This window comes from Ostrea edulis, chromosome 5, assembly GCF_947568905.1.
Source record: "Ostrea edulis chromosome 5, xbOstEdul1.1, whole genome shotgun sequence".
NCBI lineage: Eukaryota > Metazoa > Mollusca > Bivalvia > Ostreida > Ostreidae > Ostrea > Ostrea edulis.
Window position 1 is genome coordinate 15,980,823 of NC_079168.1, and position 24,034 is coordinate 16,004,856.

Genomic DNA, 24,034 nt, shown 5'->3' on the forward strand with positions numbered 1-24,034 from the left:
ATTCAGAATTGAAGATACCATTTGAAGAGATCTTCAATTGAATTGTTGCGTGCATCAAATGAATTTATGATATCTTCAAATAATAATATATATCTTTAATTAATTGAGTTTGTCCATTTGGAGCTCCATAATGTGCATCATCGTTTGTCGAGGAGTGCAATTCTTTGATCTGCCCTGATGGGAACCCCTCCCCTAGAGGAAGAGGGGCTTATTCAAACTGGCCCATATTTCAAAATCCACACATTCATTCGAGTTGTTGTCAAAAGTACCTTATGCTTCTTTGTAAGGTTAATGTATCGAGATGACATTTAAACTTTTTCTTGGGTGTCCTTGATCTTACACAAAAGACCTTGGGTCGGGGTCACGATACACTCAAGCTCAGGTCACAAGCAAAAAATGTGTCAAATCAATCAATCAATCAAATGGTTTTTTGTTACAAAATTCTGTTCCAGACACGATCTTTTTCTTACATTGACCATCAGCAAATGACTTGAACCAGGGCGATATATCATTAGGTCATCAACAAGCACCGTGTGATTTGTGAGCACCTAATGTTTCTTTGTTACAAAGTTATATGCCCCAGACATGATTTGCTCGGACATTTTGCTTCCCTTCTACCAATTATTCGTTAACAGGGGAGTTGGTGTAACATGTATGATGACAACAGTGAATTCCGAAAACTCGGGAAAATGAAGTTTAACTGCAGTAGGAATTTATCATACACTGGAAAAACTACAAAATACACATTTCACTGTAATTTATTGATACTAAATATAATTAGTCTGAAACCAGCAACAATAATTACGTTATCATTCATTTCTGTATACTAATCAATACTAGTAAATAATACTATATATATTATATGTAACCGTGGTAAAGATATCAGACTCTCAATCTTTTTGGGTATTTCATGATTCTTCACTTCATTAAATCACAATCATAACATAAAGCTTGAAATTAAAGTACTAATATAACAAATAAACGATTTTACACAGACAGCACAATAAGACATAGACATTTAAACTAAACACATGGAATAGAATCTTATCGGGACATAAGTTCTGAATATATTACACATTTTGTTGTAAGCAATAACTGATCTGTCCTACCCATGTGACTAGCAGGGAGTGTCCGATCGGTAAGGCAGTGGCGGGAATATGGCGCGAGTTAGAACCAGTCGTGCATACGCATGTAGTTATTGGTCAGTCTGTCCATGTCCTTGGGTACGCATTGCTTGCATACAACACACTCACTCAGCACAAGGAAGTTAATTGATGATACATTACAGTGGAGCCTCATTAATCCGGACATTTTGGTTACTAACAAAATCGTAAGGATAAATGAGGCGTCCGGATAACTGAAACGCATATTATAGATCTTCATATAAGTAGCCAATATGCTTACTTTAATATTGATGTGTAGTGAATTAAACACATCTCACCATTTAATTCCACATATGTATATAAATCACAATAATCTTAACATTTAATCCCGTGGGGATCCGGGTTAGAATAGGTCTCCAGTACCCCTAGCTTGTCGTAAGAGGTGACTAAATAGGACTGTCCTTCGGATGAGACTGCAATAACCGAGGTCCTGTGTCACAGCAGGTGTGGTACGATAAAGATCCCTCCCTGCTCACTGGCCATAAGTGCCGAGCAAAGACCTAAATTTTGCAGCCCTTCACCGGCATTGGTGACGTCTCCATATGAGTGAAATATTCTCGAGAAGGAATTTAAACAATATACAATCTTAACATTTACATGCATTTCAAAGCGCTAATATTAAAATATACATTACAGTGTATTTCTATATGCTTATGTTGTACATGTAGCACTACAAACAAATATACAAAACTGTGTACCGCATGTACTAAAACAAATAATGAAGTACTATATGTAAACCAAAAAAAAAAATATTAGTAACTAGCATAATCATTTATACTTTACTTCTTAAAGAAGTCGGTCATCTTCATCTGTCGGGCTTCACAGGTTTGACGGTCTGTCAAAACAGTCTTCCTAAAATCTGTATGCCAGAGTTTATATTCCATATTCTATAATCAAATATATACTACCGACTTCAAATCGGTAATTCATTCCCATCGATTAATTTTTAAATGACAAGCAATGACATGATTTTGTCACAACCAGCCCTGGAATCACGATTTTCGAAAGGATGAGTCCTAGATAATTCATTTGATGATTTCAGGAGTTCCTCAAGACATAACTCTAAGAGTATATATAAGAAATTATTACATTTTGGAAGCGTAGAAAAAAATCGTGTGTGTTTCTGTATGTGTGTGTGTGTGTGCATTTACTGGTATTCGACCTTGAGAGACACACTTAGCGATATTGTTATATTATTTGCAGCTAATGGGAAAATTGAGTCACATGGTTAAACAAACAAATTAACAGCAGAGGACACTTATGTGTTCATGAAGTTTACATAAACATATATATATATAAATGTTTAAATTTCTTCATGTAAAATATATACAAAACTGATCCAACAGTGTGCGCATGAAAATCTAAAGCACAAATCCTTGTTCATTTTCCATTAAAGCAGAATTTTATCGTCCTCCTCTTCTTCCACCTCGTCTAGACCACCTCCCTCCCCTTCCCCTTCCTCGAGACCTCTGATCATATCCTCTTCCTCGAGACCCCTGATCATATCCTCTTCCTCGAGACCCCTGATCATATCCTCTTCCTCGAGACCCCTGATCATATCCTCTTCCTTGAGACCCCTGATCATATCCTCTTCCTCGAGACCCCTGATCATATCCTCTTCCCATTTCTCGAGACCCCTGATCATATCCTCTTCCCATTTCTCGAGACCCCTGATCATATCCTCTTCCCATTTCTCGAGACTCCTGATCATATCCTCTGCTTCCCCTTCCTCGAAACTCCTGCTCAAATCTTCCACCTCTTCCTCGAGACTCCTGATCACTTCCTCTTCCTCGAGGCATCTGTTCATACCCTCTTCCTCTCCACTTTCCTCGATGGTCCTGTTCATATCTTCCTCGCCCGTGATCTTGATGTACCGGTTCGTATTCGTGTTCAAAGGTTGTTTTATTTATTCCTGTCCAGTTTCCATCCAAAACGATAGATTGGTTCGTAGTTTCCCTTTCTGCATATACATTCCTTTGGTTGTATCTTGAATGATTTTCTTGAAATTGCTGGTTAAAGTCATTTGCTCGACCAAATCTCCTTAACTGACTTGATTTCGCGGTCTCTCTTCGTTCTTGTATATTTCCTGAAAATGTCTCCAAATTTATCTGAGCCTGACTTGAAGATATTTGGTTCCAACGATTTAAAAACTCATTTCCACTTTCTCCTTCACTCTGGGTCTTCTTATTGCCAGGTAACTGACCCTCATGTTGGAGTTCTCTGTCGTCTCCAAAGGAACCTTTTTTCTGTCTTTGATTCCTCTTCCCCTTATCATAACTGCTCTGTTTGTAAGACACTTGCCACTTTTCGTCCTGATTTCTCTGAGTTTTTGGTCGGGCACCTTGTGCTCTATAGTCATCATGGCGAGGCTTATTTATCTCTGTTTTTGGAATTTGAAACGTTTGCAGTGAAATTTTATCCAATCCATAGCAGGTAATGCAATGACTAATTCCGTTCACAGAGCTGAAGGGGTGACCTGAAGGTAAAATATAAAATTTGTGAGTTTTACAATTTATACTACCATTAAATTACAATATTCAAATATTGTGATTTAGTGGTAGTATAACTTAAGATAATTTGAATCACAACATATAAATCTGTAATTCACATTTTTGGATATACAAACCTGTCAACAATCGTTTAATAACAATAATCCATTGCACATTACAGCGCAATTAAATGATTGATACTAAGTGAAATTAGCAGTATATTTACCATGTTTACACATTTCCCAGGTTTCAGCATGAATATCAACTGCAGCAATCAGCCTAGGAAACTTGTCAGCTGTAAGTGTCCATGCTTTTCCTATATCCGTGAGAAAAGGCATGAAATATCTCAGCCTCCCTTCAATATTTCTTGCCCAGTTTTCATCACCATTTTCATATCTAACAAAGGCATCTTGCAAGACGTCTAAGTTACGTTTGAATCTTGCATATTCTTTACATCTTGACTTGACATTGAAGACTTCTTCCTTATTCGTATTAACAGGATCCTGCTTGCCTGCATTGGGTTGGCTTGTACTATTGTTGTAATCGTCCTCTGAATCATCATCAGAATTACTGGAAGTTTCCGTCTCTGGAATTCCTAAATATTGCGTTGATTCTTCTTCTCCCGAAAATTCGTTACAGTGCATCACAATGAATAATTTCCAAAACGCACATATAACTTCTATTTTTGCATAAATAGCATGGATAGCTTGGTTTCCTAGATTTTTCTGCTGAATTAAATGCTTCAAGGACTGCAGCATGCTTTTTGCTGACGTCAGTAAATATTCATTATCTTGTTGTAGAGATTGTTCATTTGCAGCCGAAAATGTCCCGAACTTTTTTAGGTAGTCAAAACAATTTTCACCATCACTGACAAGTAGAGGGAATACAGAGACGTGTAACCTCCTTGATACGGAATCAATCGTGCTTCTAATCTTGTTAAGAATGATATTTTGATTCTTGAGCTGAATATGATATCGTGGATGCCATTTGATAATTCTAGAACATTTTGGACACTGCTTTACTGAAAATACGTCAATCACACTTTCCATGTACTCATCAATGAATTTTGAATCGAAGATATGTCCGCAATCTTGGAGTTGAACGAAGAGACTTCCTTTGACTTTTGAAATTCTCATTACTTCTTTATGGTTGCACTTCTTACAAAGTTTGGGACAGGGGTCTCCACAGAATCCAACGCACTGGTGACCACATGTCAATTTTGTCGTGCACCTTTCATTACATTTTGGGCGATCACAAACTTCGAAACATTGTTTCGAGCATTTGTAATGAATACACGTCCAATCGCAGGGCTTTGTACACAATTCACAGACTTGTTTGCATGGGTGAGTACATGTAAAATGAGAACACCCAAAACTGCACGAGTTAGGACATAGGACACATCCTCCACAAGATGTACTTTTGCACTGATGACCACAAACGAGTAATTTGTCACAGTTCTTTTGACACTCTTTATGATGAAAGTTACTTTTACATTCTGAACAAGAACCCTTGCACAAGTGACCACATGAAAGGACCGATGTACATGGTTCCTTGCATTGAAAGTTTTTCGTTTCTTGCTTCGAACAGGATGTCTTTAACGAATGTCCGCATGCCAACTTTACAATCACAGGAGTTTTGCATAATGACAATTTTGATAGGACGAAATCGAGTTTTATCGAGCCAGCTTGTAACCTTTTCTTCAAGTTACACAATATTTCTGTATCATGTCCACAGTCTGGTCGAGCAATGATAACGTTTTCCTTGCAAGTTTCTGATTCGGGATTTTTATAGCACTGGGTCAAAACTTCGTGTCCACAGGATGATATTACCTTCTTTGTTTTTGCTGAACATTTTATACTTGGATTATCGGGGTTCATATAGCATGGTAAAGAAAGAGTGTGCTGACATTTTAATCTTTTTACAACGTTTGTATTGCATTGAACGTTGTCGATATCAACCTTGCAAGCAAGAATTTTCACATGTCCGCATTGCAACTTGTACTCTACCGGTTCTTCACAATCTATTTTTGATACGTCCTTATAGCACTTGGTAGCTACTATATGACCACATTCCTTTTGCTTTTTCACATTTTCTTTACAAGTGCATGGATCTGGGAAATGACATTCTTGCTGGCATTCGTGTTTCATTTCGCATAATTGTCCACACCTAGAATGACATTTTTTACCGCCTTTCAAGTGGCAGTGCACTGATATATTTTCATGATGACATTGGAAATTTGTCATTACCATCGTTCGACATTGAATTTCATCATTCCGTCTATGACAAGCAATTTCAATCTCATGCCCACATGCCAATTCTTTTTTGATAAGTTCTTTGCAGGGGTTGTTTCTTTGAAAGAGCAATGCATTTTCGTGACATTTTCTGGTGTAAAAATGTTCACAACTAGATTGTGATGTGCTGATATAACGGACTCGTAGTAATAACGTATTGGTGGATAAACTGAGCCTTCTTTTTTCCGTGACATATTCCTGGCATTTAACAATGTCAACACTCTCATGGCATTGCAATTCACATTCATGGGAACATGGAAGTTGTTTAATCACCTTTTCCATACACTTGTAGTATTTCACATCAATATGGCACTCCAAATCTTTTTCATGATTGCAACTCAATACTCTATGAACAATCTTGTCACACTTAAACCTATAAGGACTCCTCCAGCAATACATCTCTGCGTCATGTTCACATTTAAGTTTTTTGAGGACAATCACATTGCATCTAAAATTCTTAAAATCGACATTGCACGGTAGCTCCTTTACATGTCCACAGTTCAATTCTCTCTCAACTACAACTTTACAAATGAACACGAGAGGATTTTCAAAGCAAGCCATAACACCAGAGTGACAACAAGGAAGTTCTTTCTCAACCCGTTCTTTACATTTGATTATATCCGGATCCATGTGGCAAGGTAATGTTAATGTATGCCCACAAGGCAAAGTTTTTTCCACTTTAACATCACACATGCAATCGTCGGGGAAATGGCACGATTTCTTACATTTGTGGTTACGTTCACAAACGTTTGAGCAAGACTTTTCGCATATTATTTCCTTATGATAAGGGTCTCTTGGATGACAAAAGAGATTACATGCATGTCCACAATTTCGTCTTACATCACAAGGAAGGGAACATCCTCCCTCGGGTGCTTTCCGAAAATCTTCATGGTTTACGGCTTGTATGCGAGTTGATTTGTGATTTCTGCAGTACAGTGGCAGGCCCTTCCCAATTGATCCATTTTTCTCCATCGTTTTAATAGCTCTACCCCACAACTTGCATCGATAAGAAAACTTCCGGATAATTTCAAAATTTCCAATGACATAGAGGCCATGTTTTGCTCTGGATAAAGCTACGCACACTCTATTTTCTCGATTTAGGAAGCCAATTTTGCCTTCTTTGTTACTTCTGACAAGAGACAAAAGAACAAGGTCATTTTCTTCTCCCTGATAGTTATCAAGTATTGAAATTCGAATGCCTTCAAATTCACTCCTAGGCATAAGATCTCGAATCCGAAACATTTGACCTGAATATGGTGTAAGGACTGTAATTTGATTTGTTGTATATCCCTGTTTGAGCAGATAACGTGTAAGGTTTTGAATGTAAAGAGCTTCATGGTCATTCCAGTAGCTTTGAGTCTCTTCCTTTCTGGATTCCTCCTTACTATGTGATATAAAGTAAACATCTTTTTCAATACCCTTGACATGTTCATATTCAAAAACATTTTCATTATCTACAAGTTTTCCATACACAGGGCGAACCAATTGCGAAATCTCTGGACGCATCCGATGTTGCCGTTCAAGACAAACGTAAGGTAAGCCTAGATTTATCATCCTCTCAAACATCGATAGAGCCAGATTATATTTTTCAGCCAGTTCAAACACTGCAGGTTTTGGCTCTAATTGTTTGTGGTCGCCAATCAAAATAAGATGTTCGCAATTTGGATTTAACGTTGCAATAATGTGTGCCTCCAACACTTCAGCTGCTTCCTCAACAATGATTACTCGAGGTCCAACTTCTCTCAATACATCTTGATACCTTGCTGCTCCTGAAGTAGTCATTGCAATAATCGCCGAGTGTAATAAAATTTCACGATCGATCTTTTGCTTTTCACGTGAATAATTTTCATGAATTTCATCATATTTTGTCTCCTCCTCTCTAAGCATTTGTTTGGCTTTTTGTTGCATCTTATGAATAAAGTATCTATACATTCTCCACCTCTGATTAACATTCATTTTCCACGGCTTTTTAACCGTCCTTTCAACCTCATGCGGATCCATCATATCGTCACTTAGAATCTTCAATTTTGCTTTCCTTGTGTGATCTTTTAATAGCTTTTCAAATGTTTTGTCAAATTCACCATTTTCCAAAACTGATTTTGCTATCAAATCCATGCTGACCCCAATTTCATCAAATTTGAATTCAACTTCAAAGTCATCGTCTTCAACATGTCTTTCAGCGTTGATGAGTGCAGCTTCTGTCTCGATTATTATTTTTTCCATCTCTTCACCCTTTGCTGCGACTGCGACATCATTTTCTTCTACTGCTTTTGCGACTTCAAATTTTTCATAATCTTTGAATGCAATCTGGCGCAACGAATCCACGTCAATTTTCAACCACTTAAGCATGTTGAATTTACGACTGTTTTTTAACAGATCGTCAACCTCTTCGACCCAAGGACTCAAAATTTCCTCACCAAATACATTCTGGATAGATTTTGTCAACATCCATTTAATTTCAGATATTTTTCTAAATGTTTCCTTTAGCTGATTTAAATATATTTCGTGATTGATTTCTAAATGACGTAATTCTCGTCTTTTGTTCTTCAATGAAAATTTTTCAATTTGGGGGTTTGAACATCTTGAACCAACACGTACAAGTTTAGATCCCCATTGCAATTCAGACGCTGGATCCAAAAATTTTATGATGCCTTCCATGAATTGATCTAAGGCATGATTTGTATAACAGACTATCAACATTGCACAAGAAGTTTCATTTGCGATGGGAAGGGGAGCGCGTCTTCCAAAACGACCCCTATATTGAAACGTCTCATAAACTTGTTCTTCATTCATCCAATGTTTTTTGTTATGTAACAAGACTTTTGCTATTTCCAAACCTACGTGCGTCTTTCCTGTACCAGGAGGACCTTGTATAACAGCAAACTCTCTTGTTAGAGCATATTTCAATGCTAGAAACTGTGAATTATCAAGATGAAGTTCTTCTGCTGATGGCCATTCGTCCGATAGTAACCTACATGTAATTTGATTATCCCTGCGTTCAGATCTTTTAAATATGACATCTTTATTGATAATCGGTCCTAGGTCATATTCTATCTGTTTATCTTCCTCTATGTATGATGGGAGTTTCATGTCCTTCTGACCCTCCACTATGTATCGCTTAAATGGTAAATCATCTTCCGTCAGGGTCTGCAAAGAGGATAAAACATGTCTATACGACTCAAAATATGCTGTACTCTCAACCATTGTCATTGGTAAATTCATAGGAATCTCTTTCTGACCTTTTTCTTTTCGCATCCTTACTTTTATGGTGCAATCGCTTTTAATTTTGTCATGATCAGAGTTCTCGATCGCGGCGAAATATAGTGTGTCAAAGTCGTCGGGCGAAAGGCATAACAGTGAACCGTACAATAATCGTTTGCTTCTTTCCCACCTTATGCGATCAACATGGTGTGGGTCTAATCTGATTTCATACAATGGGCCATTAATTGATGTTTCTTTGGACACAATGTTTACATTTTTGTATAGCTTGACATCCTGCAATTTTCTTATTTCCCTGTTTGCATGTATGATCTTTGCCTGGATGTATTCAAATATGCCACTTCTCAACTGTGCAATGCAGTCCTCCCTTAGAAGTCTGAACTGGACATCTAAATAATGGTCCAAGTTGTCGTAATATCCATCCGTCAAATTTTTTCTCAGGAAAGGTTTATAGAAAATATCATCTCTGGTTGGAAGAATGGGTATCTCGCGAAAATCGTTTGGCGGTTTCCTTCGATCTTGTTTTTGTTTTCTTTTTTCTATTTGAGGTCTGATCAAGTTTTGGGAAATGCTTCTTTGGATAGCCTCAGCGTCAGATTGTATGGTTAGTAGACAGTTGTTCAACGTTTCATCACTGCATGCTGATACAAGTCTCGGAATTATGTTAATCAAATAGGTACACAATCCCAAGGATCCCAAAGCAGAAGTTGGAATTTTGCTACACAATTGTTGGAGAAATTTAGTTATATTTTCAAATATTTCTAACCATTCTTCACTAACTTCCGACGACCTTGCTTCAATTCTACTCAAAAGTCCAATTATTTTTGAGAAATATTTGTCACTTGCAACCTCTGAAAGAATTTTGTTGATCTGAATTTGTAATGAAGGTTCGTCGTAAGTGACAATTTTTGTGAAAACTTTCATGAATAATAAAGCATTTTCTGTACTGCTAAAATCCAAACTTGTCTCTTGAAATCGCCTCCCCGACCAAATGGGATTTTTCAAGGTGTCATGAACTGGAAGACTTATAAAATCCTCAAGTTCTGAATTAGAGTAAGTTTTGATCCCCTCTCGCGAAGACATTGTCGTAAATTTCTGTGAAAAAATATACACAATGTATAATGCAAGAACAAGCAACACTCCTAACAAAATTTAATAACAGCAAATGTTTATTCATATAAATGAATTATTGATAACATTATTTCAAAATCTTCACAAATCATTAAGAAAAAAATCTTGCAGATTGAATTACCAGATATTTGCAGCATGTGTCTCTTTTTGATGAATCTGAAAATGTTTCAAAGAATACCATAGAGTTAGTATGTATCATAATTGATGAAAAAATAATTCATTAACCATACATCCAACATGTAATTAACATTTTTTTTTTAAAAATTACCATATTCGGGGATGGGCTTGGTGAAGAATGGGTTCTTGTACCGTCCTCTTCTTCTTTTGCTTTTCCTGTTTAAAAAGTAAATAAAAGAAAATTGTTATATTTTCCACACAACGAATATTATGAAGTCAAATATTGACCAATCAAGAGGAACAGTCTTTCTAAACCAGATTATATACCTTGTAGAAAATTAACGGCCTCATAATTTTATTTTTATATATAGGGAAGCTGAAAATAAGTAACACATAGTGAAAGAAACAACTTTGGTTTTCAAAGTAACTGCACTGTAATGTAGCTACGACTGTCAAAGTAATACATGTAGCATCTTTGCTAGGCGAGGATGACGATCCACAATTTTCCCTATTCACACTTGGCGGATTTAGTGACTGAAATCGCGCCACCTATTGGTTATATAAAGTTATGTCCATTAGCATTAGCCAATGAAAATTCGTGTTACTCTCGTACTCATTAAACAAGGAGACCTTCACGGAACAGCATGCCAACAGAGAAGATGTAATCGGATCCAATTAAAAACTTTTAAAGAAACCCAGAATAGAAGCATGCGATCGCTTTGTCTCTATAATTTTTAAAATGCTGTGACATAGCCTGCGTTCAAACATGGGGGTCGACATTACGACACGATTTTAGAAGGAGGCACGGGAATACTAGGGCGGGTGAATAGAGAAACACTGTGGACCGTCACCCTTGGATAGCGAAGATGTAGTACATGTAATCTCGGCTAATCAGCCTTCAACAATAAATGCTACAAGTATTTTAGAATGGCATATATTATCATTCTGTAAGTATTGTATAGCAATACATGTCCCCAACCGCTCCCAAGTCAAGTCGTTTGATAGTCCAGTAAAAAAAAAAAAGGCCACGGGTTATGACATTCATTGACTAGACTATAATATTCTGCGTGCGATCACCATGGAAGTTCAATTGTACCGTTTTGGGGTTGTTGTTTTTATATTTTCTTTAATTTTGATATTCAAAATTTGTCAACGATCATCTGCAGACAAAGGTGTCTTTATCGTCACATAGAACAACAACACTTTATTCATATCCTTAGCCTCGAGCTTTATAAGAACAACCTCACCGGGTCGTCTTCCACTATTCTGTACAATAAAGCATAAAAAGATCGGCATTTTCGTTTTTACAACATACAAACCTTTCTACCCGCACTGTTGGCGCGTGATGTGTAAATATCGTGTGTGTTCAAATCGAAAAATCTATAATCGTATATATTCTTCATGAGCGTGTAGATATGATTTTGTAATACCAGGAAATATAATTTTGATTTCTTGTAAGATAGATGCACTGAATCAGATTGGTATGCTTTACTTATATAAACTCACACAATAAACAATACAGGAAACTAGACAGAACACAAGCATAATTCAGTCAACCATGAGACGAAGTTTTACAGTATTTGTTGGAATGATTAAACTGAAACGAAAGTGAAACCAAATGTCTATCGACGTATTCGATAACCGCATATCAAAGGATCAATTCAGGGTAACAAAGAAAAAAACGTATTGGGCCGAATTCGGTTCTAGTCTTTTCAAATAGATCATCCATATTCGTTCTACTTTATGACTTTAGACAAAGCAATTCCAATGCTTTAGTATGTGGATATAGGAGGACGCCTTTACTAGTAATAGATCTTTACCCTGAAATAGCATGATATAATGTATTCAGATGGCACATTTCATATTTTTGTAAACTTTGGACATAGAACATCGCCAATGCACACGTTTATCCCCAGAAACGGAATTCCCCTGTTACTCAGTATTGTCCAACAACAGAACTCTCTTCCTAAGAAGTTCTTGATTGGCAAACATTGAGCATGTATTTCGACTAGATTATTGAGGAAAACATACACATATTTATAAAAAATATATATATAAAAAGAATGTTAAAAGGCGAAATTAAAAATAAAAAGGAAATTAAGTGTAGCGTGAGGTGGATTCGAACCATGACATAAAACCTCGGCATACACTGACAGCGGTGTTCCTTACTGAGCTATTCTAACTTCAATATATGAGGCAGGTTGTCAAAAAACATCTTCCCTAATTTTTTGTGGGTTTCTTTGGGGGGGGGGGGGGGGGGGGAGGAGGGTGAATTTCGACCCCAGGAAAGGGATCTCTAAAAATCAAATTGTAAGTTGCAACCTATCAAAATATCACAATTTCATTCAGGAAGAAAGGACTTCGAGGGCAGGGGTGCGTTTTACAAGAACTTACGACCAACGTTACATACTGGAATTTTCTCGTTTATTCAAGACAATGTAAAATTGTGAAAAAATAATTCTGAAAATGAAGTCTCAGAAACGTTTTAATTTGCGACCTTGTCGTAAGTTGTTTTGTAAAATGGGCCCTGGCCTGTCCTGAAGGACTTCAAGGCAAAACAAAATCGTGCCAAAAACGTGGTGCAAGAGGGAAAAACTGTTAAGGTCAGCTTTGAAGGTTAATTTCAGCATCGCAAATAATGAATTTTTGGTTCAAATTGTAAATTTGAAAACTTCAAAATATGTTTTGAAAATTAAAAAAAAAATCAATGCAAGTTGATATAATAATGTAACTTTTCCGGAAAAATTGTCTTCCCTATCAGTTTTTTCTTTTATTACCCTGAAGTGATCCTTCAGATTCTATAAGTAAAGACAAACTATATTCGGTACAAAGTCCCATAAAATCATTCAACTGTGAGGTACCTTAAACGCAATTGATCTGTAAACATACAGTAGTAAACCACATATCAAATTTCAGATTCCTAAATCAGAGCAAGATGAAAAAACGTTCGCGGGAAACTAATTTGTGACAGACGGAATGTAAACTAGTATTTCTCTGTGACTCCGGCGGTAGAAGACTACATATGTAACATACATTCTGTAAGTATTGATAAGCGATACATGCCCCCTACCGGCCCCATGCCCACTGGTCATGACTAAAGTAATTTGATCATAAAGTACATACATTTAATTATATGACTAACATGATCTTGCTGTTCTGGATAAGACCAAGTTCACAAGGTCATAGATCATGGAATGATATAAAAGACCTTGCCATAAGAAACCTATATACAAAACATATATGTATGATATGAAGAACTTGTCATGAGAAATCTATATTCAAAATATGAAAGCTATATCTTAAATAGTTCCGGAGATATTAGATAGGTAAAACTTTTACTGAAAGTAGGTCAAACTTCCAGGTCAAGGTCACAAGATCAAATACCGAAGTACATATATATCAAGGTCTTGCCATGAGAAATCTATATATAAACAAGAAATGTTTGTTAAACATATATGCCCCCCTTCCGTAATGCAAAATTGAAACTGGTTAAATAATGCATCATTTGATTTATAGTAGTGCCAAAACAATTCAAGATATTGAGCAAACATCTTACTATGTCCAGAGAAGATTGGCAATTGGCCTTTGACCATGTGACCTAAAAATCAATAGAGATCACCTACTCCTTAGGATATACCAGTCTACGAAATTTGGTGGCAATGAAGTAAATGATTCTTAAAATATAAAAGACAATATATTGCTATGTCCAGTTTGACCCTTGACCATGTGAACCCAAAATTAATACCAGTGTACCATGTCTGCTGTCTTCCAAACAAAGGGTTCTCAAGATATTGAGCGGACAGTATCTTCCTATGTCCAGTTTGACACTTGGCCTTGTCACCTTTTAAAAATCAATAGGGGTCGTTTTGTTCTTAGGATGTACCAGTGTACCAAGTTTGATGCCCTTAACCATTGACCATGTGACTTCAAAATCAATAAGGGACATGTACTCGATAGGATGTACCAGAGTTCCAAATGTGAAGTCTGTCAGGCAAGCAAAGGGTTCTCATGATATTGAGCGGATAGCGTCTTCCTGTGTTGTCAGTTTGACCTTTGACCAAGTGACCTCATAAAGAATAGGGGTAATTTTCTCTTTAATATGTACCAGTGTGCCAAGTTCCGTGTCTGTTAAGCAAAGGGTTCTCACAGTATATTCCTATGTCCAGTTCACTCTTAACCTTTGACCATGTGACCTCAAAATCTATAGGGGACATGTACTCCATAGGATGTACCAGTGTTCCAAGTTTGATGTCTGTCAGGCAAGCAAAGGGTTCTTATGATATTGAGCGGACAGTTTTCTAAGTCCAGTTTGACCCTTTTCCTTTGACCATGTGACATCAAAATAAATAGGGGTCATCTATTGTACCAGGTAATGAGCAGACAATGTCTTCCTATGTCCAGAGTGGATTGAACATGACCTTTAATCTAAATATTAATAAGGTCCTCTTCTAACCAACTCACATATGAAATCTCATTCTGATCAAGTAAATGGTTCGCAAAACATTAAGCGGACATGTGGTCTACCGACCAACTGACATACCGGTGCAAAGCAATATGCCCCTTTTCTTTGAAGGGGCATAAATATGATAACTTTACCTTAAACCGAACAAAACCGGTATCAAATAGGCTATGCCAACAGTGGCTATTCTGTCAATTTCACGTGTATGTAAATAAGATGAAGATAAGGAAAGTAATCAATCTCATCATCCTATACAGAATGCAAAATCGAAAATAGGGCAAATACGGCCCCCTAGAAACGCAAAGGTGGGAAGAGGAGTAAGAGAATTCAAACTAATAGTCCCCTTCTGCTCCGCCGGTAAAAACAGGAATAAATGTCACTGATGATGACATTTACCCATCTAAAGAGTGGCGGATCTTACAACGATAAGCTTTTCAAAATTGGTTTTTTTTAAAAAGGCATTCAATGTATAACGAAAGAGGATTGCACAATTCTGAACGATTTAAATCAAGATAAGTGTTTATTGTTAAATAATGATGAAAGTGAAATAGGTCAAATTCACAAAATTGGTAAATGATTAGAAGCCGATCTTTGTGCACTTAAAAACTCTTTAGAAGAATTATCCGCCCTTCATAGAAATTAGAAAAATCAAATTTTCTATAAATATCTGTGGTAAATGATTAATTTTATTTCATATTTTTATAAAGAAATTTTTTTATGTAACTTTTTACCAAGAGATTCGTATGAAAATACAATTTCTTTTTAAATATATTTTGATAATACATACACTCTAAAAATGGTGTTTAGATCCTAAACACAAAGTTAAACACATTTCTTGTGTACAGTTTTGAACGCGTTCTAAATCTAAACATGTTTAACACTTTCTGTGTTTAGGTTTTAAACATGTTTAATCCAATGTGTTTAGGTTTTGAACATGTTTAATTCTTTTAATGTTTAGGTGTAGAACATGTTTAACCCTTATTATGTTTAGGTTTTGAACATGTTTACCCTTATTGTGTTTAGGTTTTGAACACGTTTACCTCTTTTGTGTTTAGGTTTTGAACATGTTTAGTTCTCCTTGTATTTAGGTTTTGACTTTGTCTCAATTACAAAATGATTTGCTAACCTTCTATTTAAAACTCAATCCACAGCATTAAAGAGTCTTAAATAGTAGCTTTCTCTTCTATTATAGGAGAATAACATTGCAAAATCTAGCAAGAATATCCCTTGCATTACAAACTGTGTCTATGGGATCCATGATGTTTCAAATCGAACAATGCGGGTAAAGTGATTTCCTACACACAAAGAACACCGGAAAACACTTATAAACAGATATATTCACAAATACACAGAACAACTTGCAAGGGGTTAACAAATACAATAACTACACTGCTGCACTTTCTAAAACACGTCCGATTGCCTAGAGTTCGCGGGTAAGAGAGAGAGAAAATCACGTGCAGGCTCAGAGGACTCCGAGCCCGACCAGAAATACTAAAAATCCACCCCCCCCCCCCCCCCCCCCCCCCCCCCCCAAAATCACTACACGGGTTTGGGCGGTTCTTCTCAAATTACATTGCAAGTCTATTTCTATATTCTAATTGCCGAAACAACACGGTTGACATTTCCGCGATACATGTTAAAGACAAAACCATTAAAAATCACTTATGCACATATAAGAAGTAAACTATACATGGTTAAATATCACCCGGCAAGTACAACTTCAACAATTTTTTTGTCTTTGATATGCTAGTTTTCGCATAACAGGCACTGTCACATGTTGAATTAAAAAAAAGGGGGGGGGGCATCAATTGCAACTGATGTTCTCTTTCACAAGATTTAAATGAATTTTGTTCCAATGCAAAGTAAGAGTGATGCATTGGTTTAAATTAACACTAAAGGCACGTCTAATACCAGAGACAATGAATTACACTATTTTTTAAAATTCAATATGTATGTGTCCAGACCTGTTCAAGTTGAAATGGAATTCCAGATAAAATTTTCTGGATACTCCTAAACTCTGCTCATTTCCAACAGGAAAGGGTTGAAGCCCATAGACGGCTCTTCTAATGGTTCCATCAATTTTGGATATCGACCTCGACAGTGTATACTTGCAATACGGCGTATGATGTACACTATGGTCACTATCGGGACCTGGTACACTATAGCAGTTTGAAGTATGGCAATTCTGACATGCAATTTTTTCTGCAATTCGAATTTCATTTACAGAAGACAGGAATATTCTACATGAAGACTGTAAAACTAATGTCAACAATGTTACTAAGCTTATCATGTTCAAAACCTAAACGCATAGACGTTTAGGATTGTGTTTAGACGTTTAGGAATGTGTTTAGCAAGTGTTTAGCATGTTATTTTGTGTTTAGATACTGTATTTTTGCATAGCTAAACATGTTCTCAGTCTGAACATGTTTAGGGTAGAACATGTTTATTACACTTCGCGTTTAGGATATAAGCACAATCCTAAACACGTTTAGACCTAAACACGTTTAAAAAGTGTTCCAAACCTAAACATTGTTTTTAGAGTGTACTCTTCCAATAGACTTTAATGTAAATTTCAAGGTGAAATAAATTAATTAAGCAGATATCAAAATTTTGTAATTTCCTATGGTGGGTTATTTTTATTTGATAAATCCTTCAAAATGATACCATGATTACAAAAATCATACCAATCATTCATTTATTAGAAATGAAATATGTTGGTAATATATTAAATACCTTAACAGAAGGTTATCAATAATATACATATCAATTAAACACGAATTTTACATTACTTGTCTACAGTTTAATCCTGCTATCCAAAATAAAATACATGTGTGATGTACCATTAAGCCTACACAATAGATGATATGCAATACCCGCAACTGAAGACAGTCAGTATAAACAGCAACAATATGTTCAAAGCATTTCTCGGAAGACGATGAAATTGTCCAATCTAACAATATTTCTCTTGCTCTTATTCCAAGAGTAAATAATAAATGATGGTGTCAGATCAAAAACCTCGGATAAACTTTTTCAACTTCTGACATCACACCTCGAATGACCATTCTAATTAAAAAGAGCAATTGCATAATGGAAAGTTTAACATTTTTAATTTATCATTTCTATACATGATAGGGCATACATTGTTATTCGTGACTGATTACTGCAAGGCATGGGCTAGATGACTGATTTCTAAAAAAAAAAAAAAAAAAAAAAAAAAGACAAGGTACTTTACTGAGGGGTCAAGTAATCCGGAATATATCCAACTATTCGGATTCGGAATACCTCGAACACACATTCCCACTCTCTCTGATTCAACGTGCTTGTTATGGATACTATGGACTACATGTATTCGTATTATACACGTAAAACCTATTTCCTTTTTAATACCGCATGGTTAAAACATGTGTCATGATTCCCTGTATTTATCGATTTCACTTAAATTATCTGGTGTGACTTGGACGAAGGTTATTACACGTATAGTCGCTATGCACGATATTTCATTAAAAATATTTCAATCCTTTCTCTCATACAATACACGTCTTTGAATGAAAGGGGTGATATCAAAGTTTGATTAAATCTGTTGCACTGACATGTTTTATAACAAAATATATTGATTTTTTCCCCATTTCATCATCATTGATTAGAAGTGATACAATATGAAATCACTCACTCTTTCACTTTTCATACATTCGACCCTGTTTACTGTATATTAGGATGATGGTGTACCTATAACACTGTGCATACAACAGCGCATAATGCACCAAGCTCCGGTCAGCTCAGTGAATTCCGTTACGCTACAACCCCAATATTACTATTCGGAGGGGAAAGTACACTCTGTACAGAGTTTGGTTTCTTAATGTATAATAATCATTAACCATTATATCATTCTGCAACATGTATTCTTTGTAAATGACAAGATATTTAAACCACCGTAACTTACCGATATCCACTGCATGGAGTCCATTTGTCGAGTTTTAGTTTCGCTTTACTTTCCGTGTAATTAGCAGGAGGGATTTCAGAAAAACAAAATATATGCACACGTAATATGCGCTGAGTAATCGGAATTCCCTATCTATAAGAATTTACACAAAGTCAATAAAAACATGCAAATGGTGCACGTCGTCAGGGAACCCAGAATACAATACTACAGCTGCAGTGTTGTTATCTTCCACTGCACCAAGCTCTTCCTGCTTCTTAATGCAAGTGTTTTCAGTGAGTTCGCTAGGGGTATTGCGGTTCGTCAATTGGTAATGCTCCGTGGAAGGCATTATCGTATAGTTTTTGTCTTTGATATTTTTACCAATTGAAATGGTAGCCATTTCCTTATATAGATATAAACAATGTGCGTATATTAGATTTTTAACTGTTAGGAATTCTGACAGAAATGAACACCCTCGAAATGAAAGTAAAATGCATATATATAAAAAAAAAATTAATTTTCTAAAATATACACGAATTTATTAACAGCAATGCTTCACGCCTACATACTTTTCCTGAAGTGCTAACCCACTCCATGAAGCATGCTGGCGTAAAGCTCTAACCCACTCCATGAAGCATGCTGGCGTAAAGCATCGCAGTTCATTCAAAAAATGAAATATATTTCTTCCATACATATGTGAACATTGATAGTCAATACATATATTTTTGTACTGTAAAGTCAGTTGTTGTGTATGCTTTTGAATAAAAATTCTTGAACTATTTCTTTAAACAGTGTTCTGGGTAATGAGAAAATATCTGATAGTGACATTCCTCCTAAAATTGAGGGGAGGTATAGTAAGATTTAGGAGCTGGTTTTTACTTAAGTTCAAAGTGCCCGGGTACCTGCCTCTTTCTACTAAAAGCGGTAACCCCAGATCTCTCGAGAGTTTGGAAAGCAATGTTTCTGCCCAGAGTATTGTCCATCACTGGTCGTGAGTAGACAATATGATCGGTTGTTAGTATTTATAGGTCAAGGGATCACTTTAATCAATTAATTACAGTTTTAAAAAACAGTCCTCTAACTACTATATTGTATCTAAAATATCAAAAGTAATGGGGTTTTCAATCATATAAAACTGAAATTACCTTACATTATGATTCTCTTAGTTATTCCCCTCTATCCTCTACCTAAATATTTCCCAACATTCTGTACCTTCATGTAGATATTCCCCACCATTCTCTACCTAGGTACCCCCATCATTCTCTACCTACATATTCCTCGCCATTCTCTACCTAGATATTCCCAACCATTCTCTACCTAGATATCCCCACCATTCTCTACCTAGATATTCCCAACCATTCTCGACCTAGATATCCCCACCATCCACTACTTAGATATCCCCCACCTTTCTCTACTTAGATATTCCCATCCATCCTAGCTTTACCTAGATCCCCAACCATTCTCTATCTAAATATCACCACCATTCTCTAACTAGATATCCCCCACCATTCTATCTTTACCTAGATATCCCCGAGCATTCTTTACCTAGATATCCCCACCAATCTCTTCCTAGATATCCCCCACCATTCTAGATTTTACCTGGATATCCCCCACCATTCTTTACCTATATATTCCACGCCATTTTTACTTGGATATCCCCCACCATTCCTACATGGACTATTTCCACCAATGTCTACCTAGATATGCGCTACCATTCTCTACCTAAATATTCCCCATCATTTTGTACCTGGATACTTGTTCGCACAATGCGAACATATATCTCAAAACAAGTGCAGTGGAAAATATATGTAGGCGACATTGTAAAAGAGGCCCATTGGCATGGTAAAATTATGGAGATACAAGAGGCCCAACAGGCGCCGATCCAGAAATTTTTCCAGGGGACGGGGGTCGAACCTTTTCACAAAATCGAACCTGTGATATAATGTTCCGCCCTTTATTTTCCAACTCTCGAAGAAAACGCTCTATATAACCACTGCACCACGCGGGCGACCTTTTTGTCGTGTATTGATGTTTTCTGGTAGGAAGTGTTATTTAGCTAAAGAGACTTGACTGAAATAATCTTCGTTTTCATTGTCTGATAAATGATTGTACAATTTCCTTTTGGTCAATTTCTAATGAATGGTGAAGATGCATTAGTGCAAGCCCAGTCAATCTGTCCTCTTGCGTAGTACTGCGCATGTAACTCTTGATGCGTCTTAATCCAGAAAAGGATCTTTCGGCCTCACATGTTGTGATAGGTAAAACACATCCAATGTGAAGAAGAATTTTCACGTTCGGGAAAACGTCCCCATCTACAAAGTTAAAAAGATTGAGCAGATTGCAGAGTTTGTCTGAAGTTTCTTTGCTCATGTTAACACAATAACGTCTCCAATCTCAGTTCTTTCTTCAAGTCCTTTACAGAAAGACAAGGCAGGTCGCTCCCCTTAAATATTAGTTCTGAGGCAAGTTTGGACAATTCCTCGTGTGAAATATTTGTCACATTGACAGTCAACAAAGATCATATCGAATATGCCGCCAGATCTTCTTTCTGAAACCTCGTATTTAATTCACTGAGGAAAAAGTCCAGAAATGGAATGGCCACGACAGATCTATAATAATCTCTTGGATTACTTGTGGAGACATTTTCTCTGTGTTGCTGCTTGGAGCAAACCCGTGGAGTTTTAATCACTATATCAAGGTCGTCTGCAATTTGTTTTGCATCTTTAAAGCAAGACTCCAATTCGGTATCTACCGCTCTACGAATTTCTTTGATCCTATCCACGTGTTCCTCAATTAACTTCCTTGCAGTGAAAATGTCAATATCTCTTTTCTGAAGTTTGAAAGTCAAAGGCTTTATTGTATCTAGGACATACCTTACAAACACAAATGTTATCAACACAGAGAAGGACGTCATCGAAGCCAAAAGCCCCTGTGCGGTCACTTTAGTTTGTCTATCCCAAGACCAGTCTTCACTGGTACTTTCATCAAGGTTTTGATTGAGAATGTGCTGCAGACATTTGATGACGAACTTGTACATAGTGTAGAACACATCAAAGCAGATATGACGCTCAACCCACCTAGTCTTACAGAGTCCAACTAGTTTCTTTCTGGAAAAATCTACAGACCCATCATTTTCTATAATAGTCTCAAGAAACCCTTGTCGTTTAGGGGAACTGTCAAAGAAAAGAAACACTGAATTAAGGACATCTATCATATTCCTCACAAGGGGTAATTTGCAGGCTGAAGCGATGCTCAGATTCAATACATGACTCCGACACAGTGTGTGTACAAAGCTAATTGGTTTAGAGACTTGATTCGTCCCTGACACCCCCGTTTTCCCGATACCATTGCTGCTACACCATCGTCTGCTTGCCCTCGCATGTTCTCAATCGGAATTGCAAGCAAGCGGAGGATTTCAATAAGTTTATCAGCAATTGCTTCCCCAGTAGTTCTGCCTATATTTGCAAAGTCAAGAAATTCCTCCTTAATGATGGCAGGGTGTTCTCTAGTATCTAGAAATCTGAGACACAAGACTAAAACTTCTTTGTTAGCGTACTTGTCAGTTACCTCATCGGCTATGATGGAATAAAACCCCCTCCCTTGTAAACCCTTCAAAATTTTACCTGTGATGTGATTTCCAATGAGTTGGATAACCTCATTCTGAATGGTTTTGCTGGTATATAAGGTATTCTTTTTTGCTTTTTGTAGATGAGACCAGAGCTGCTCATCATGCTTTGCCAACAGCTGTAATATTGCCAGGAAATTACCTTTATTTGAGGAATCACTTGTGGTATCATCTCTGTGTCCTCGGAGAGGAATATTTTGTTTCCCACAAAGAATGATCGCATCTACTATTTTCTCAAGCAACTTTATGTTGTGCTGATACTGTGCCTGATTTTGCTGATTGAGTTTATACGGAAGAGACGAAGATGGCACTTCGGATGTCATCTTAGTTGTGTGATAAACAGATTTGGCACTCTTGTGGTGTTCTGAATTTTAATGCTTTAAAAGGCCAGATGTTTTTCCAAGGGCTGTTTTATACGCAGTAAATGGTTGCGTAACAAATGTATTTTGATGTTGGACATCTGACTGAGGGAACATGACACAAAACTTACACAGACCGCCATTTAATAGTTTGCTGAAGGTCAACCATGAAAACTGATTCATCCAAGAATATTGAAATGATAAAGTCTTTTTGAGTTCACCCGTATTCGTTGTTTGAGCACAACCTGTTTTTAACTTAGCGACATCGTCTGGCAAGGGTTGATTCTGAATATAACTTATCCTTTCAGCTGAGGACATTGTGTTCAACTTTATTGCACCTGTTACAATTTTACCAAGATCAGAAAAATCCGAATCGTCAAAAGATGTTTTATCTTTATCATGTTCTGTTGTCTTAATAAATTCATTGTCATCAGATTTAATATCCGTCTTTTCATTTTGTGAGTCCATGGTGATTTCCGGGGTATCATCTGAATCAATACAAAGTTTTGACTTTTTATGGACAGGCTCCTTCATTTCATTGGATTCAGTAGGTAAAACTGGGAAACAAACCATAAAATGATTTGGTGACCAATTGTTTGGGTTGCTATTTTCAGTGTGTGACCACATGGTGTAGATGGGGGAACCCTGACGTACCTTTTCATCTGAAAATGGCTTTATTTCTTGATGAAGAAAATGTCTGTTTACAGCAACATTTTGTATCGTTGGATAAATGCTATTCCCATATTTGTGTAGCAATATTCCATTATCACCTGCATATGGTGTTTATATATTTCAACTTATTCGATATGCAAGAGCTTGTTCTGGGTATAGTCAGTTTTTAAATCGAGGTAAGCTACTGACAAACAAGTTGATGGTACAGGGATTTCAACAGTCTCGATTGAAGTCAGCATTTCGCAAATTCTATGGTCGTTATAACGATCTAGTTCGTCAATACAACCTCGCATTGGGTCAAATGCTGTCTGACGTGTTTCATACCGATTGTTAAGCCGTTCTTGGCACACTGATTTTGACTGCGGATAAATCCGTTTACCTGATCAGGATATGGGGCTCACGGCGGGTGTGACGGGTCAACAGGGGATGTTTACTCCTCCTAGGCACCTGGCGGCAGTTTCACTAACCGATCGTAGATCGTAAACGTACGATTACGTTTAAGATCATTTGACTCGCACGTATACGAGCGTTTCACGAAACCTATCGTAGTCGTAACACTTACGATTGCGATTTACGTCTGACTTTTTAGA

The 24,034-nt window shown here is 36.8% G+C and overlaps 1 protein-coding gene and 1 long non-coding RNA gene across 2 annotated transcripts; one reads left to right on the forward strand and one right to left on the reverse strand.

Moving 5' to 3' along the window:
- Positions 1-742: 742 nt before the first annotated feature.
- On the reverse strand, positions 743-19,078 carry LOC125648818 (NFX1-type zinc finger-containing protein 1-like). The gene is made up of 5 exons (XM_048875806.2): positions 18,810-19,078; positions 10,562-10,626; positions 10,415-10,449; positions 3,879-10,257; positions 743-3,639 (listed from the first exon to the last, which is right to left on the reverse strand). Exons 4-5 carry the CDS (start codon positions 10,243-10,245, stop codon positions 2,567-2,569), a joined length of 7,440 nt encoding a protein of 2,479 aa, XP_048731763.2. The 5' UTR covers positions 10,246-10,257; positions 10,415-10,449; positions 10,562-10,626; positions 18,810-19,078; the 3' UTR covers positions 743-2,566.
- On the forward strand, positions 18,969-23,209 carry LOC125648845 (uncharacterized). Its single transcript, XR_007360457.2, has 2 exons — positions 18,969-19,081; positions 22,497-23,209. It is a non-coding gene; the product is annotated as an uncharacterized LOC125648845 (long non-coding RNA).
- The last annotated feature ends 825 nt before the right edge of the window (positions 23,210-24,034 follow it).